The sequence below is a fragment of the Lycorma delicatula genome, chromosome 1 (assembly GCF_047948215.1).
Source record: "Lycorma delicatula isolate Av1 chromosome 1, ASM4794821v1, whole genome shotgun sequence".
Classification (NCBI taxonomy): Eukaryota; Metazoa; Arthropoda; class Insecta; order Hemiptera; family Fulgoridae; genus Lycorma; species Lycorma delicatula.
In genome coordinates, this window is record NC_134455.1 from 135,873,150 (window position 1) to 135,889,395 (window position 16,246).

The 16,246-nt window shown below is 30.0% G+C and overlaps 1 protein-coding gene across 1 annotated transcript in view; it reads right to left on the reverse strand.

Moving 5' to 3' along the window:
- Positions 1 to 6,717: 6,717 nt before the first annotated feature.
- Positions 6,718 to 16,246, reverse strand: part of LOC142317652 (hairy/enhancer-of-split related with YRPW motif protein-like) — a 31,058-nt gene continuing 21,529 nt past the window's right edge. Inside the window, exon 4 of the mRNA XM_075354208.1 lies at positions 6,718 to 7,289. Within this exon, the coding sequence (XP_075210323.1) occupies positions 6,718 to 7,289 (572 nt within the window). The remainder of the gene's footprint in view (positions 7,290 to 16,246) is intronic.

A 16,246-nucleotide genomic window follows, 5' to 3' on the forward strand; every position in this document is an offset into this window, starting at 1 on the left:
AGCCCTTATAGGCCCCCCTATCTGGGTCCTCCTGGATCAAAGTAATGTCACGACCTTCCCTTCTGGAGTGCCGAGATTTCCCTCCCTAGGAGAGCTACCCTTCCCAGACATATTCTTCACAGGGTCCGGTATGTCCCACTCATATCCCCCCGTCATGCGCACCCACCCATCACACCATGAGGGTCCTCAATGCGTCATTGGAAGCGGCCCGAACTAACCACTCTTTTATATGGTTGAGCTAAGACGTCCTCAGCAGAGAGGCGCCTCCCTGGCCATACACGATCTCCACGTTTCGACCCCAGGTGCCAATAATTTTTTCACCTTTTTTTTTAATAAATAACTGAATATTGTATAATATTAAATATTATTTAATAAAAAAAAACATAGGAAAAAGTTATATAACTTTCCCAGGTTTAACAAAATATTATTGAGATAAAGAGATAAATTAATTTTTTTTTTATTCCAAAATTTTACAATAGTTATATTTTTTATATCTAATTTACTGTGAAAAATTTCAAAATTGTATTACGAACCGATATTAAAATATTTAATTTTTCCTAAGTAAGATTACCCCACTCCTATTAACATATTGAATTAAAAATAAAATGATTTAGATTACTTAAATATATGGTAATAGTAGAAGGAAGATTAAAGAAAAACAAACCAACATACTTGGCGTTTATAGACCTAGAAAAGGCTTTCGATAACGTAGATTGGAATAAAATGTTCAGCATTTTAAAAAAATTAGGGTTGAAATACAGAGATAGAAGAACAATTGCTAACATGTACAGGAACCAAACAGCAACAATAACAATTGAAGAACATAAGAAAGAAGCCCTAATAAGAAAGGGAGTCCGACAAGGATGTTCCCTATCTCCGTTACTTTTTAGTCTTTACATGGAACTAGCAGTTAATGATGTTAAAGAACAGTTTAGATTCGGAGTAACAGTACAAGGTGAAAAGATAAAGATGCTACGATTTGCTGATGATATAGTAATTCTAGCCGAGAGTAAAAAGGATTTAGAAGAAACAATGAACGGCATAGATGAAGTCCTACGCAAGAACTATCGCATGAAAATAAACAAGAACAAAACAAAAGTAATGAAATGTAGTAGAAATAACAAAGATGGACCACTGAATGTGAAAATAGGAGGAGAAAAGATTATGGAGGTAGAAGAATTTTGTTATTTGGGAAGTAAAATTACTAAAGATGGACGAAGCAGGAGCGATATAAAATGCCGAATAGCACAAGCTAAACGAGCCTTCAGTAAGAAATATAATTTGTTTACATCAAAAATTAATTTAAATCTCAGGAAAAGATTTTTGAAAGTGTATGTTTGGAGTGTCGCTTTATATGGAAGTAAAACTTGGACAATCGGAGTATCTGAGAAGAAAAGATTAGAAGCTTTTGAAATGTGGTGCTATAGGAGAATGTTAAAAATCAGATGGGTGGACAAAGTGACAAATGAAGAGGTATTGCGGCAAATAGATGAAGAAAGAAGCATTTGGAAGAATATAGTTAAAAGAAGAGACAGACTTATAGGCCACATACTAAGGCATCCTGGAATAGTCGCTTTAATATTGGAAGGACAGGTAGAAGGGAAAAATTGTGTAGGCAGGCCACGTTTGGAGTATGTAAAACAAATTGTTGGGGATGTAGGATGTAGAGGGTATACTGAAATGAAACGACTAGCACTAGATAGGGAATCTTGGAGAGCTGCATCAAACCAGTCAAATGACTGAAGACAAAAAAAAAAAAAAAAAAAAAAAATATATGGCATATTTTAACTAATAAATATTTTAACTAAATTTTAACTAATAAATAAGCAAATGTTTACGATATATGAAAGAGTAATAACGAAGTTTTAGTCTTTACACATTTAATTTAGTGTCCAATGAGATGAAACACGAATCAAAGATTGTAAGTGTTTTAAAAAAAGTTAAAAACTGTAAAAAATTGATTTTACTACATTAAAATATGAGATACGGACCTATGATGACCTATGATGAGAAAGAAAATGTATGAGAGGATTACTCATACATTTTTTTCTTTTTCTGTTTAACCTCCGGAACCACCATGAGGTATTACTTCAAAGGATGATATGTATGAATGTAAATAAAGTGTAATCTTGTACAGACACAGATCGAAAATTCCTGAAAAGTGTGGTTAATTGAAACCCAACCACCAAATAAAACCGGTATCCAAGATCTAGTATTCAAATCCGTTTAAAAGTAACTATTTTTATTAGGATTTGAATCTTAGAACCCTCGATTTGGGAAATCAGCTGATTTGTGATGACGAGTTAACCGTTAGACCAGCCCAGAGGTGGGCTCTCTTTCACACGCTTGAAAGATTGTTACTAAACTTAAATTACATCAATAATATAATGCAGAAGTAAAAAAAAAAGAACAAAATATAATAAAAAAACAGTTAATCCAGTATGAAGATATCAAACAAAACGTTATTTCTTGGAAAAGAAACAAGGAAAACATTCCCAATCCTTAAATTAATCATCAGAGTATAGAAAATGATACATTACTAAGAGTGTTTAGTGTTCACGAACTGTGCAATTATATTAACCCATTTCATCTTCTTCTGGGTGCACCTGTATAGAATAACACAAAAAAGTGATCCAAGCCTACTATTATTCATAAACCCGTTATCACCTTAAAAATATTTATATTTTGTTTGTTTTTATAGAAATCAGAAAGTGCAATGTTTCCACCAACGATAGTTCCAAAGAGGCTGTATTTAAATATTCTTTTGAAATTTTTAACTGATACTACTTATATTGAACTGAAAGGTGCAAACGAAACTGTTAGAATTATGAATCCTTTAACCAGACATCTAGATCTTAAGTAACAAAATAAGTAAATATCATAAATTGGGTAGACTGTAGTATGTCAAATGTTTCAGGTATTTTAATTAACAATAATTTATAAAGGTATAATTTAAATTTTATTAGTCAAATTGTATCTTCTACTAAGAACACTATAATTTCTATTTTGAGTACTGATAACCTTTCTTCGCTTCATTCGTTTATTATATGTTAACGCGTTTCGGAATAACTCCATTATCAAAACTTATTGAACTTGTACTTTTAAATTTCTGTTAGTCTTTATATAGCGTTTGGTCAACGCCCTTCCCATTATTTGACATATGCCTTATCTGGCCTTTTTCTTGTTTATTTGTTATTTATGGTTATACTTATCTTTTAATTTTCTTTATCTATTTCCTGTTTTCAGTAAATTGAGGTTCTTGAAAATGACATCCGTTTGATTGTTGATTTGTTCATTTATGATCGTTTTATTGTTATTTTTTAATTTTAAGATTTTTAAATTATCTAAAATGTTCATTCTTTCTTTAATAGAATTGTGAATTAATTTCATTGATTTTTTCATTTTTATTGGAGTATGTCTTTGTTTTATTAAATGTATTGCATAATTAGAATCTTGTTTTTGATTTTTATTTAAATCTCATGTGTCATTATATCTTAATTTTAATTTTCCTCCGGTTTGTCCAGTGTATGCTTCATTTTTATTTTGAATATACCATTACTGTTGTAAATATCTTTTTCTTGTATATTACTATAAAAAATCGTTTTTAGTGTATTATTTGTATTTATAGCTATTTTTATATTATATTTACCTAACGGAAATGTAAAAAGGGATGGGCGTTGACTAAACGTTATATAAAGAGTAACAGAAATTTGAAAGTATCAGTACAAGTTTTGACAAAGAAGTTGTTCCTAAACGCGTCAACATATAATAAAAGAATGAATCTAAGAAAGGTAAACAGTACGCAAATAGAAATTAAATTGTATAATTTTTATTCTTTTAATTTATTATTAAATTTGAGTTCATTTTTTAATAAGTGTTTTGGTATTATTATAATATTACCTATATTATTATTTATTTATTTGATTCAATAAACCAGTTCGTTCCTAATCTAGGATGCAGTCCGCTGTTCGTGTAATTACTGTTATATCCTGATACGTAATGCACAATTAGTGGACACCGACTATATAATGGAATCATTTAATTTGTACAAGAATGTTACTGAGTCAAAAAAAAAAACAATAAAAAAAGAAAATAATAATAGTAATTTATTTGTCATTTACGTGGATTTGAATAAAACCAAACATTATCAGAATATTTCTTAGCTGCTTAAGAGATGTTAAATTCTGTGAAAAAATTTAATTTACCCTTCAAATAAATTTTGAGGTAAAGAACCAGTGAGTTCCATATTTTCTTGCCCCGTTGACCGATTTTAACCAAAATTAAATGACATCAATGCTCCATTTATAGAAATCATTTGACTAAATATAAAACGGATCAGTTTATCCAAACTGGTGATATCTAGCAAACAATACAGGTCAACATCCTTTCAAAAATTTTTAATTTTAAAAATCGTTTTTTTTTTGTTTGTTAGAGAATGGTCATGAAATGTGAAGTATGGAAAAATCCAGTCATACTAAATTTGAATCGATTAAAATACTTTTTCATATATAACAGTGATTTCCAAACTGTGCACCGCGGCGCCCAGGGAGCCGTGGTCTCTTAATAGGGGCGCCACGAAATATTGTAAAAGCTTCATACTTAACTGAACCAAGACATTTATAATTATTAATTTAATAAAGTAAAAAAGTAATGAAGATACACGAGTTTTATTTATTTTTATCTCTTACTTACGAGTAATCATACTTTTATTTAGGGTAGGATGCCATGGAAAATTTTAATTAAAAAAGGGAGGCTCAGAAAAGTTTGGGAACCATTGATATTAGTATGCTATATGAGTAAAAGTAATTAGTATAACTGTGTAGGCGTTAAAGTAAAAATATATAAGACAAAAGTAAACAAAAATATTGCTCTTACGTTGCAACACATACACATATATGCGAAAATACATACACATTCCCAAACAAAAACACTCTTACGACTAAAATAATAATAAAAAAAAAAATAATTATATATAAATCATACTGATAATTTTTTCACATTTAAAATAACTTTATCTTTCATAAAATAATATAAAACAAATAAAATATATAATTTATAAATTATTCTATATATAATATACAAAATTATATTACAGTTTATTTACAAATTATATTATTATTGTATAAATATAATTAATTATAACTAAATTATAATTTATGACTATCAAGACACTCATTTAATGACTTAGGAAAACGTTCTCTTTTAAATAAAGAACATAAGTAAATTAGGAATTTCTTAAGTAAATTAAGTACTTGAGAAATTAAAAAATAATTACTTCAGATAATTACTATATTTTACTTCATTTTTTTGGAAATTGTCATGCCTGACCGGTATTCGAACCCAGGACCTCTCCACAAAATATCTAAATGCTACCTATTCAACCACGGAGGTTTGGGTTCAATTTTTGTTAAAAAATATTAAATTAAAAAAAAAAAAACAATTTTTTGTTAAAGAATTTATGTTTTATAATAATATTATCAAACATGGTTCTTTGGTTTCGTATGATTATTTAATAAATAATTAAAATATAAAATCCATTTACCAACAAATCTTTTTACGCATTCAAGCGCTTTCGGAAACGATTTCCATCTTCAGGAACTTAACAATTTTTATTTCATTTTTAATAAAACTAAAACTTCGTTTTCATAAGTAAAATCGTTATGTAAAGTGTATAAAATATATAACAAATATATATATATTCATAACCATCATTATGAATCAGTCATAACCGTTATAGATAACAATGGAAATATTCATAATGACAGGATGTTAAGTTGATATAATTCTAAATACGTGACGACCATTGTTATATATTTTATACACTTTACACAAAAATTCTAATTACGACGAAAAAGTTTTAATTTTTTAAAGAATAATATTAAAAAAAATTAAGTTCCTAAAGATGGAACTCGTTTCCGAAAGCGCTTGAACGCATAAAAAGATTTGTTGGTAAATGGGTTTTACATTTTAAATATTTATTAATTTATGTTTTACTAGGTATTAGTTATTATATATATTTATTTAATCGTATCGTTTGTAATATTATTATTTTTTTAAATACAATTTATAATCAGTCATCAGAATAATTATTTTGATTTTTTTTTTCTTTATTATAATTTTTTTTTTATGAGATAACTGGTTCTACTGCTATGGTCATTAACACAAATGTAAATTTTTAGCTCATGTAAAATTCCTAACCGATATTCAAACCCAGGACCTCCGAATGAAAAGCCGAGACACTACGATTCCGCCACGGAGATCGGCGAAATAAAATAATTAAAATTAATTTTAATCTGAAAATTTAAATTTTTAATCGAAACATTTCTATTTATATAATTTTGAAATGAATAAAAATAAAACGGTATGAAATTAAATATTTATACATACAGTTCAAAGAAAAAATAAATAAATAAGGAATAAATGATTTTAAATTTATTATTGTCTTTCAAAATAGTTATTTCCTGTTTAATTTAAATTAATAGAAATATATTTTTTTTTATATTTTAAGTGCACTTAAATATAAATTAATTTTTTTTCTCCATATTTAGGTTAAAATACTGATGATTTATTTCGGAGATCTAATGTAAAATTTATTTAAGTTTAAGTAAAATTTTAATTAACGTTTATATACTAAATTGTATAATGTTATAATAAATATATTATCTGAAATAATTATTTAAATTTGATTTAATCTTTTTCTTTTTTTAATTTTTATTATCAGTATGCTACTTCCGCACCCCATGGTCTGTACGGTTTTTGTATTTGTGAAGCTACTTGATTATTATCATTAGAATGGTGAGATGAATAATTCTGATGATTCATTTGAGGGTTATGATGATGGGGTGGAGGTGGAACGTAAGGGGTCTGGTGATAAGGTGGTGGCGGTGGAGGATGTTGGTGATGATGATGATGATGATGATATCCTCCTCCAGAAACGGGAGTTAAAGGTGTTAACGTAGGCGTTGAAGGTGAAGCAGAACTAGATGTTGCTATCGGAGTAGAGGCAGCTTCACACGAAGTATCAAAAGATGAATTACCGGCGGAATCTAAACCGTGTCCGTGGCCGGGAGTGGGAGGTAACCAAGGTGGGGGACCTTGTTTTGACGCTAGTTCTCTTTGAGCAGCAAAGCATTGAAGATGTGACATCAGTCTGAGCCTAAGAGGATCTTGTATATCTAATCCTTCAACTGTGACTAGATATCTTGCTACCTCTGCAGCGCATTCTCTGAACCCTATATTATGATAATCCATAGCGAATTTGGATGGGTCGTATGCCAAAGCGTCAAGACCTTTAAAAAAAAAAATGTATTAGTTTCATTGATTTTATTTGTGTATGTACATAATATATACACGCCCACACTCAAATAAATTGTGTGTGACGAATTATAATTATATTTATATAATGCCGTTTAAAAAAAAAAAGGAATCTGCCAGATCTGAATTTATTATCTTTTTGTTTCGTAGGCAAACGATATAACTATTCCTCCACGGAGATCAATAGAACATTTGGCCATATTATTTTTATACTTAAATTGTTTATCATTAAATTTTAATTAATCTATTTAGTAGTCTGTTTTGAATAATTATTTCACAATTACATATATTAATTTTTATTATACGTCATTTTCGGATAATGACGTTTGTTGCACTAATTTGTAAAAACAGAGTAATTAAAAAATATTAGCTGAGAGGATTTGAAAAGTTCAAATCAAATTAATTTGTTCTACCTGTTTTTATAACAGGTACTGAATATTTTATACAAAAGAGAATAATATAGTATAGATATGTGAAAAGATATTAACTTACAAAGTTATTTGTAAGTTAACTTTAACTAAGATTAACTTTATTTTTAAAAAACTTAAGACTAATCGCTCAATTTTAATTATATGATAACGTTTAAAAAAAAATCTAATGTGGACACCACATCATTTCCTTGTAAGCCTATTAAATTATACATGCACATTTTTTGTAGCAGTTTATTTAAACTTATTTCATTTGAAAGTGAGATACGTTCAGTTTTTTAATAAAGTGAACAGTTAAACAATTGCATTGTGTTGGACAATACATTGCATTACATTTTATTGTGATGTTCGTATCAGAATTTTATATTAGTTAATATATTAATTTTGTTTCGCGTCACTCAAGTAGGTGTGTAAGTGAAAACGTGTCGGATCTGTAACCTTGGACACATCGGTTCGAATCCGACTTCATTTCCTGTTTTTTTTTTTTTTTTTTTTTATTTAAATATATTGATTTACTAATAATTATTAACCTCTGTAAAAATCGTTTAATTAAAACTGAAAAGTACATAACATTTTATTTCATTAAAAATTATTTTTTATTGTTATTATTGAATTATTATTATTATAAAAAAAAAGTTTACAATCAGAGGTTAATTGTTAAATCAATATATTTAAAAAAAAGTTAAAAAAAATATTTGTATATGAAGTCGGATTCAAACCGATACGACTCCCCTTGTAAAATCCAAATAATTCATTAATTAAATTTTTATTTGGCTTTAACTATGGAACCAATGAAAATAAGTACCACTTATTGTATATCGTTGAAAAGCTCTCAATGAGGGCTTATTACTGCAGAAAAAGTTCAAAATCTAAATTTTTTTTGAGTTCTGGGCTTTCTTGGACACTTTTCATCCTGTCGATTGCAATAAAAAGGGGAGGTTCACAATTAGATGTTACAACAGTCCTTAATCCAAAATTTCAACATCCTACGGCTAATCGTTTTTGAGTTAAGCGAGATACACACTTACGTACAGACGTCACGACGAAACTAGTCAAAATGGATTCAGCGATAGTCAAAATGAATCCGTTGTAATCTGAAAAGCGAAATTTTTCGCGATTACAATACTTCCTTTACTTCGTACAAGGAAGTAAAAAAGGAATCTTCGCGTTTTGAACTCAGATCTTTTGTTTCGCAGACAGACATTATATCCATTCCTCTACACAGATCAACAAGATAAATGTGTTTATTATTCTTATACTTAAATTGTTCATTATTAATTATCATTCAATTTTAATTATTCTATTTAGTAGTCTATTTTTAATAATTATTTCACCATTACGTATATTAATTCATTAAAAAAAATAATAAATTTCAATATGAATAAATAAAATATGTTAGAAATATTTTAAGTTTTATTTTTTGTTTATATTTTGTTATGTTTCTTAATGTATATGTTCCTTTTGTTGCATTAGTGAATGTGGAATTTTTTCTAAATAAGAGAGAACTTAAAGTTCTATAAAATAAAAAAAATTCTATGAATAGTAAATTGGATCAAAATCAGTTATGTGCCCACAACGCTTCTGTAGTTAGTTCTTAGATGGCGCCACTGAAACCCTATATTGAAATAAGAAAATTTACATAAATAAAAATGTAAATGTTCGTTTGTTTAAAATCTTAAATCTCCGAAAGTTCTTCACCGATTGCTTTGAAATTTTGACACAACGTTGCATTCGAATACACGCGTGTTTATATATCCCTACTATTTATATGCCTAAGATGTCATACCTTTGACAGGCAAAAACATGCATCTCTTACACATAAAAGCAACACACGCTATACGAAATATTTTACGATTCCATTCCAGTGTTTCCGATGTATGTGTTCGTTAAAGACTAAAAAACTACTGGACCGATTTACGCGGGGGGAAAAAGGGAGAAAAGGAAAAATCGGAAAAGGGAAAAACCGAAAAAGGTAAAAGGCAAAAAGGGAATAAGAGGAAAATGGGGAAAAGAATAGGGGGAGAATGGGGGAAAGAAAAAAACGAGAAAAGGAAATGAAAAGGGGAAACGATAAAAAAGAAAGGGGGAGAAGAGTGATGGGGAAAGGAAAATAAGGGAAAGATAAGTGGACGAAGGAAAAGCTGAAATGGGAAAAGAGAAAGGGAATATGATACAAATTAAAATGGGAAAGGAAGAAGCGGAAAGGAGATTTTACAATTTTAAAGGAAATTTTACGATTCCATTTCAATGTTTCCGATATGTGTGTCCGCTGTAGACTAAAAAACTACTGGACCTATTTATGCGGGGGTGGGAAAAAGAAGAAAGGAAAATTCGGAAAAGGGAAAAGTCTAAAAATGTAAAAGGGAAAAAGGAAAGAAGGGGAAAATAGAAAAAGTTAAAAGGGGAAAACGGGGAAGAAGAAAGGAGATGGCAAGAGGAACGGAGAAAAAATAAAAGGGGAGAGTGCTGAGGGAGAAAGGGAATAAGGGAAAGATAAGTGAGAGAAGGAAAGGGGTGGAACGGGGGAAATTGGAGTAATTGAAAGGGAATATGATAAAAATAAAAATGGGAAAAGGAGAGGGAGAAATTAAAGGGTGAATGAGGAAAGGAGAAAAGGGAAAGGTTAAATTTTGTAAAGTTCTTTAATGTTTATTTTGTCACAGATTTTCAATTGTGTTCATTTAATCTATATATATATATATATACTCAAATATAGCAATAGCGAAGCATTTCCTGGTCTGCTAGTAAATAAATAAAATTAAGAATGTATTTTTTTTTTACCTTCGGGAACACCATTAACGCCACGGAAGCCGGCAAATAAATGTAATTTTTTTTTTCTGTTTAGCCTTCGCAAATCACCGTAAGGTATTACTTCAGAGGATGATATGCATGAATGTAACTGAAGTGTAGTTTTGTACAGTCTCAGTTCGACCATTTCTCAGATGTGTGGTTAATTGAATCCCAACCACCAAAGAACACCAGTATTCACGATCTATTATTCAAATCCGTGTAAAAGTAACTGCCTTTACTAGAATTTAAACATTAGAACTTTCGACTTCGAAATCAATTGATTTGCGAAGACGGGTTTACTTCTACACCAACTCGGTGGGTTCATTAATGTAATCTAACCAAACTTAACCTAAGTTCGCTTCGCTTGTTAACCTTGACCAGCGAGCGAAGGTTAGCGGGCGTAGATTTAGTATGGTTAGATTATATTTATAATTTTATTTATTTATTTTCTAATTTCAATATAGCCTTTCAGTGGCGCCATATAGGAACTAACTAACTATAGAAGTATTTTTGGCATATAACGGATTTTGACTGTAAATTGTAATAATTAATTATTTTTGGTGATTATTTGTTGGCTGGTTATCTTCGCGCCCTAGCAGTGTATAGGTCTTCAGAGAGAGTTTAATCGAGGTACTCGATCGTGGTAGGATCCCGGGTGGCTAGGGTTCCGGCCTAGGCATTGGATTGGTTGGAGGTAGGCGCATTGGCATCGTGCCACAGTTATATTGGTGATTTTTGTGATTCGATTGGAGGTTCCCGCTGGTGAGGGTGGCCGCGCCGCCGTGGTATGGTAGCCCGTGCGATGAGGGGCATGGCTTTCTTTCACCGGTGGCGGTCTGATCGTGACTTGGTAAGGCCACATGATACTCCATGATAGGACCGGGTGGGGGTCCGGGGTTAATCCCCGGCTCCTGCGCGGACCGGAATGAGGTTACGTTCCCCTTGTTAAGTGACCTACATTGGTCGATTTATTTGGGTGTAGGTCTGAATTTTAATTTTAAGACATAATTTTGATTAGTATGAGTGTGGTATGAGTGGTATTTTGTGGTATGAGTGTACCACTGATTTACCTTTCAACTCGTTCGTTTTCTGAGGCATTCAAAGTCACGAACGGTGCTGTCAAATTTGGACTAGGCGCGGGGATTCTCACTTCCGCAGTTTCGGTCATTTACTTTGAGGGAATTATGTTAGGTTGGATGTGAGGATGTCCATTTGAAGCCTATGTAAAGGCAAAATTTGATCTGTATTTTACTGATGCAAATGTCTGCCAAGGCATTTACTTCGATTGCATCCCGACCGAGGCCTGGCTGATGACTGTGTGATGTAATGAGTTGGAGGGTCTAAAGACGACATCCGGTAAAGCCCCTCAGGGCTTGTAACGGTGGGGGTGGTGTGGCGACCGGTAACGTAGTCGGAGTTGAGATGATTATTTAGAAAGATGATGCGCATTCAAAAATCAATAATCATGGCATATATTTTTGTGTTTTCCGCGCTGATAGTAAATATACAAAAAATGTCGTTTTATTGTAATTTTTTCTTATAAAATTTTTTAAATCAAAAACTTACATATTGCAGTGGTGGCAAAGGTAATCTTTTGAATTTGTATCGATATTGTAATGTTTACATTTTTTCTTTTCCGTATAATCCATATCTAATATTTATTATTCGTTCTTAAACATTTTGCATTGAAATTTGGTCGACTAATTTCAGTTACAGTGTAAAGAAATGCTATTAAATTAATCAGCAAACGAAGCGAGAATTAGGTAATGTTTGCTGATATACGAAGTTCAGAAACTCGTTTAATTTCATAAAAATGAATTTCTGAACTTCATAAGTTTCGAGTTTCTGATATCATCAAATATAACTTGACGCTACCTTCGCTCGTTAAACTCGTCTAATTTACCTTAAATTGGCTGTTTTTTAGGTTATGTCCATAACTGTATATTCAATAAACAATTATTTAGTCCGAAAATAATGTTCATTACACTTTTACAGTTCTGAATTACGAAATTTTTGGTGTGGTATTGTGTAAGTTAAGGAGAAGCGTAAAACTCGAGTGAATGGCGCCGTATTGATCCTTCTTTGGTGCTATATACCAGTCATTTTCCTATTATTGTTTCTTTTCTGTAGTTAGTTTTATCAATATATGTTTTAACAGTTAACATATTAAACCTTTAATTGTAAAGAAAATGCCATCTATTTTTGAAAATTTCTGAATTATTTTTTTCTGGATTTCATCTCCACCACTATTAAATTAATTATTTAAATAAATTTAATTTTTTTTTTATTCTTCGAAGCAGATTAAATTTATTGTAATTTACATTATTTGCATGTAATTTTAAATGTATGATTTGTACTTATTAATACATTTAGCACCATATTTGAATCTGAAATCACCACTAAAATTTATGATAAAAATACGATTCCTAATATCATTTTATTTATATTCATATCATCTACTTCTTTTAATAAATTTATCTCTATTCCTTATCATTAACTTCTTTTATTAAACATCAAATGTTACTTTATAAGTTATAAAAATGTATAAATTATAAATCCATATTTTAAGGGAGATCAGTAAAATGGAAGATGAGTTACTTTATTAGACAAGTTGTCAGTTCTAAAAACTTTGCTTTAGTTTCTAGTTACTAGAACTTCCGTTTCCTGAAGTGGCAGTTTTCATAAATTTATCTTTATAATTTATCAGTGAGACAAAAGAGCTTATTACCAGCGGTAAGGCAACTTTTATGAATAGTTTTATATTGTTAAAGAAAAATTAAATTTTTATTTACAAGAATACTTTAATAGAAACCAATTTTTTTCTTCAGATAGAATAATTAGGTATGTATGTTTTAAAATCATTTAATATCTTTTTTATTTTATTTTTTCCAATGTCTATTTTTACAGGCCAAAACAAAATATTTGAATTATGGGAGAAAGTTAATGTTGTAATTTTGTGTCATAATTATTAGCCTATTATTGTGAGGAAAGTATTGCTTAATTTGATACTAATTTACAATACTAGAATTAATAATAAATAAAAATAATTAATATTTAATCGAATTGAACGTGAAGTGGAGGAGATGAAAACAGACACGTAATTATAACATCAATTTTCTACTATAACTCGACTATTTGTTAACCGATTTTCAAAAATAAAAAGTCATATTATTCAAAATAAAAGGCATAATATTTTAGTAAATAAAATAAATATTGAAAAAACTAATATTTATGGAGATATAACCGATTGAAAAATAAACATGGTCGCCATTTTGTAACCTCCAAAGGTATTTACATCCTGATTTCTTGATAATTTAAAAAATTTATTACAAAGACGGTTACCAAATGTTGATGTGATTTCTGAATCCGAATTTGAGATATAATTTTTTATATAAAAATAACAAAATGGCAGACAGTGGATGAACGAAGGAGAAATTGCCATTTTACCCAAGTATATTTTTGTTCTTTAATTTTACAAGTAGAATCTGAAAAAGCCCACCATTTTAGAAACACTCTGTTTTTGTTTTTTTTTTTTTTTTGTCTAGTCATTTGACTAGTTTGATGCAGCTCTCCAAGATTCCCTCTCTAGTACCAGTCGTTTCTTTTCGGTATATCCTCTACATTCTACATCCTTAACAATTTGTTTTATATATTCCTGCCTGCAAAATATTTTCCTTTTACCTGTCCCTCCAATAATAAAGCGATTATTCCAGGATGCCTTAAGATGTGGCCTATAAGACTGTCTCTTCTTTTAACTATATTTTCCCAAATGCTTCTTTCTTCATCAATTTGGCACAACACCCCTCTTATTTGTCACTTTATCTACCCATCTGATTTTTAACATTCTCCTATAGCACCGCATTTCTAAATCTTCAAATCTTTTTTTCTCGGGTACTTCGACCGTTTAAGATTCTCTTCTATATAAAGCTACGCTCCAAACATATACTTTCAAAAATCTTTTCCTGACGTTTAAATTAATTTTTGATGTAAACAAATTATATTTTTGACTGAAGGCTTGTTTTACCTATGCTATTCGGCATTTTATGTCGCTTCTGCTTCGTTCATCTTTAGTAATTCTATTTCCCAAATAACAGAATTCGTTTACCTCCATAATTTTTTCTTTTCCTATTTTTATATTCAGTAATCCATCGACATTATTTCTACTACATTTCATTACTTTCGTTTTGTTCTTGTTTATTTTCATGCAGTAGTTCTTGTGTAGGACTTCATCCATGCCGTTCATTGTTTCTTCTAAATCTTTTTTACTCTCGGCTAGAATTACTATATAATCAGGAAATCGTAGCATCTTTATCTTTTCACCTTCTACTGTTACTCCGAATCTAAATTGTTCTTTAACATCATTAACTGCTAGTTCTATGTAAAGATTAAAAATTAACGGGAATAGGAAACATCCTTGTCAGACTCCCTTTTTTATTACGGCTTCTTTCTTATGTTCTATTATTACTGGTGAGGTTTGCTTCCTATAAATGTTAGCGATTGTTCTTCTATTTCTATACTTGAACCATAAATTTAAAAAAAATGCTGAACATTTTATCCCGGTCTACGTTATCAAATGGTTTTTCTAAGTCTATAAATGCCAAGTATGTCGATTTTTTTTTTTATCTTCCTTTTACTATTAATCTGAGCGCTAAAATTCCTTCCCTTGTTCCTATACTTTTCCTGAAACCAAATTGGTCTTCTCCTAACACTTCTTCCAGTTTCCTCTCAATTCTATGGTACAAAATTATAGTTAAAATTTTTGATGCATGAGAAACATTCTGTATATAAATATAAATATATATTATAAATATTTTTTTTTTAAATTGTTGTATGCAGTATTTTATTTTCGCTTAATAAAATAAAAAAATTCTATTCTCTGTAGTAATATTTAAAACAATCTATCTATCCTCATAGATTTACAAGGATATTGTCCGATCTCAAGGAGGCAGGTGGTCCTCTGGTATATCAATGAAAGGACGGATGAATGTTTGAATGAAACGCCACCAGGCGAACAGTAGGTTACGACTGGGAAGGAATAGGCTGCGGCGTGGGAAAAAAAACTTCCCCCTTTTCATTTATTATTACTCATTCACAACCGACCTAGTATTTTACCCCCTCATCCGACTACCTTTTTGCAACCCTTTAACTTCAACCCTCTTCTTCTTCCTGTTAGAATTATTTATATTATACATTATAATGTATGTGTTATATCCCTCAATCTCTTGACCATCTAATATGAGACAGAAAACATAAGCTTGTTTACACGCTAATTTTAATGCGCAATTAGATTAAAAATAATTATACGAGTATGTTTACAATTAATATTTTATCACGATCAACAGCTGTATTATGCTCTCCCACTAAAGGAAAAATTTGGCACCTGACCAGTGCAACAGCACTAGACTCGAAATACAAATTCAAGCAGATGTAACTGGTAGATTAACTTATATAAAGCAATTAATACATCATGATCGAACAGATGGTATTACTTGTAATGATTGCACTCCAACATTGTGTAACAAGAGCCTCATTGTTTTTATCCCCAGCGATAAGAAATTTAGACAAGTCAACGCAGAAGAGGTTAATACTCCAACTTTTATAATATTCTTGGTTTCCCTATTAATAATTTTGATATCTTTAGCGGTTAATTTTTGAAAATTTATACGTTTTATTTTAGAATTAAAAAAAACAACAGTTATAGGATTTTCCCGTAA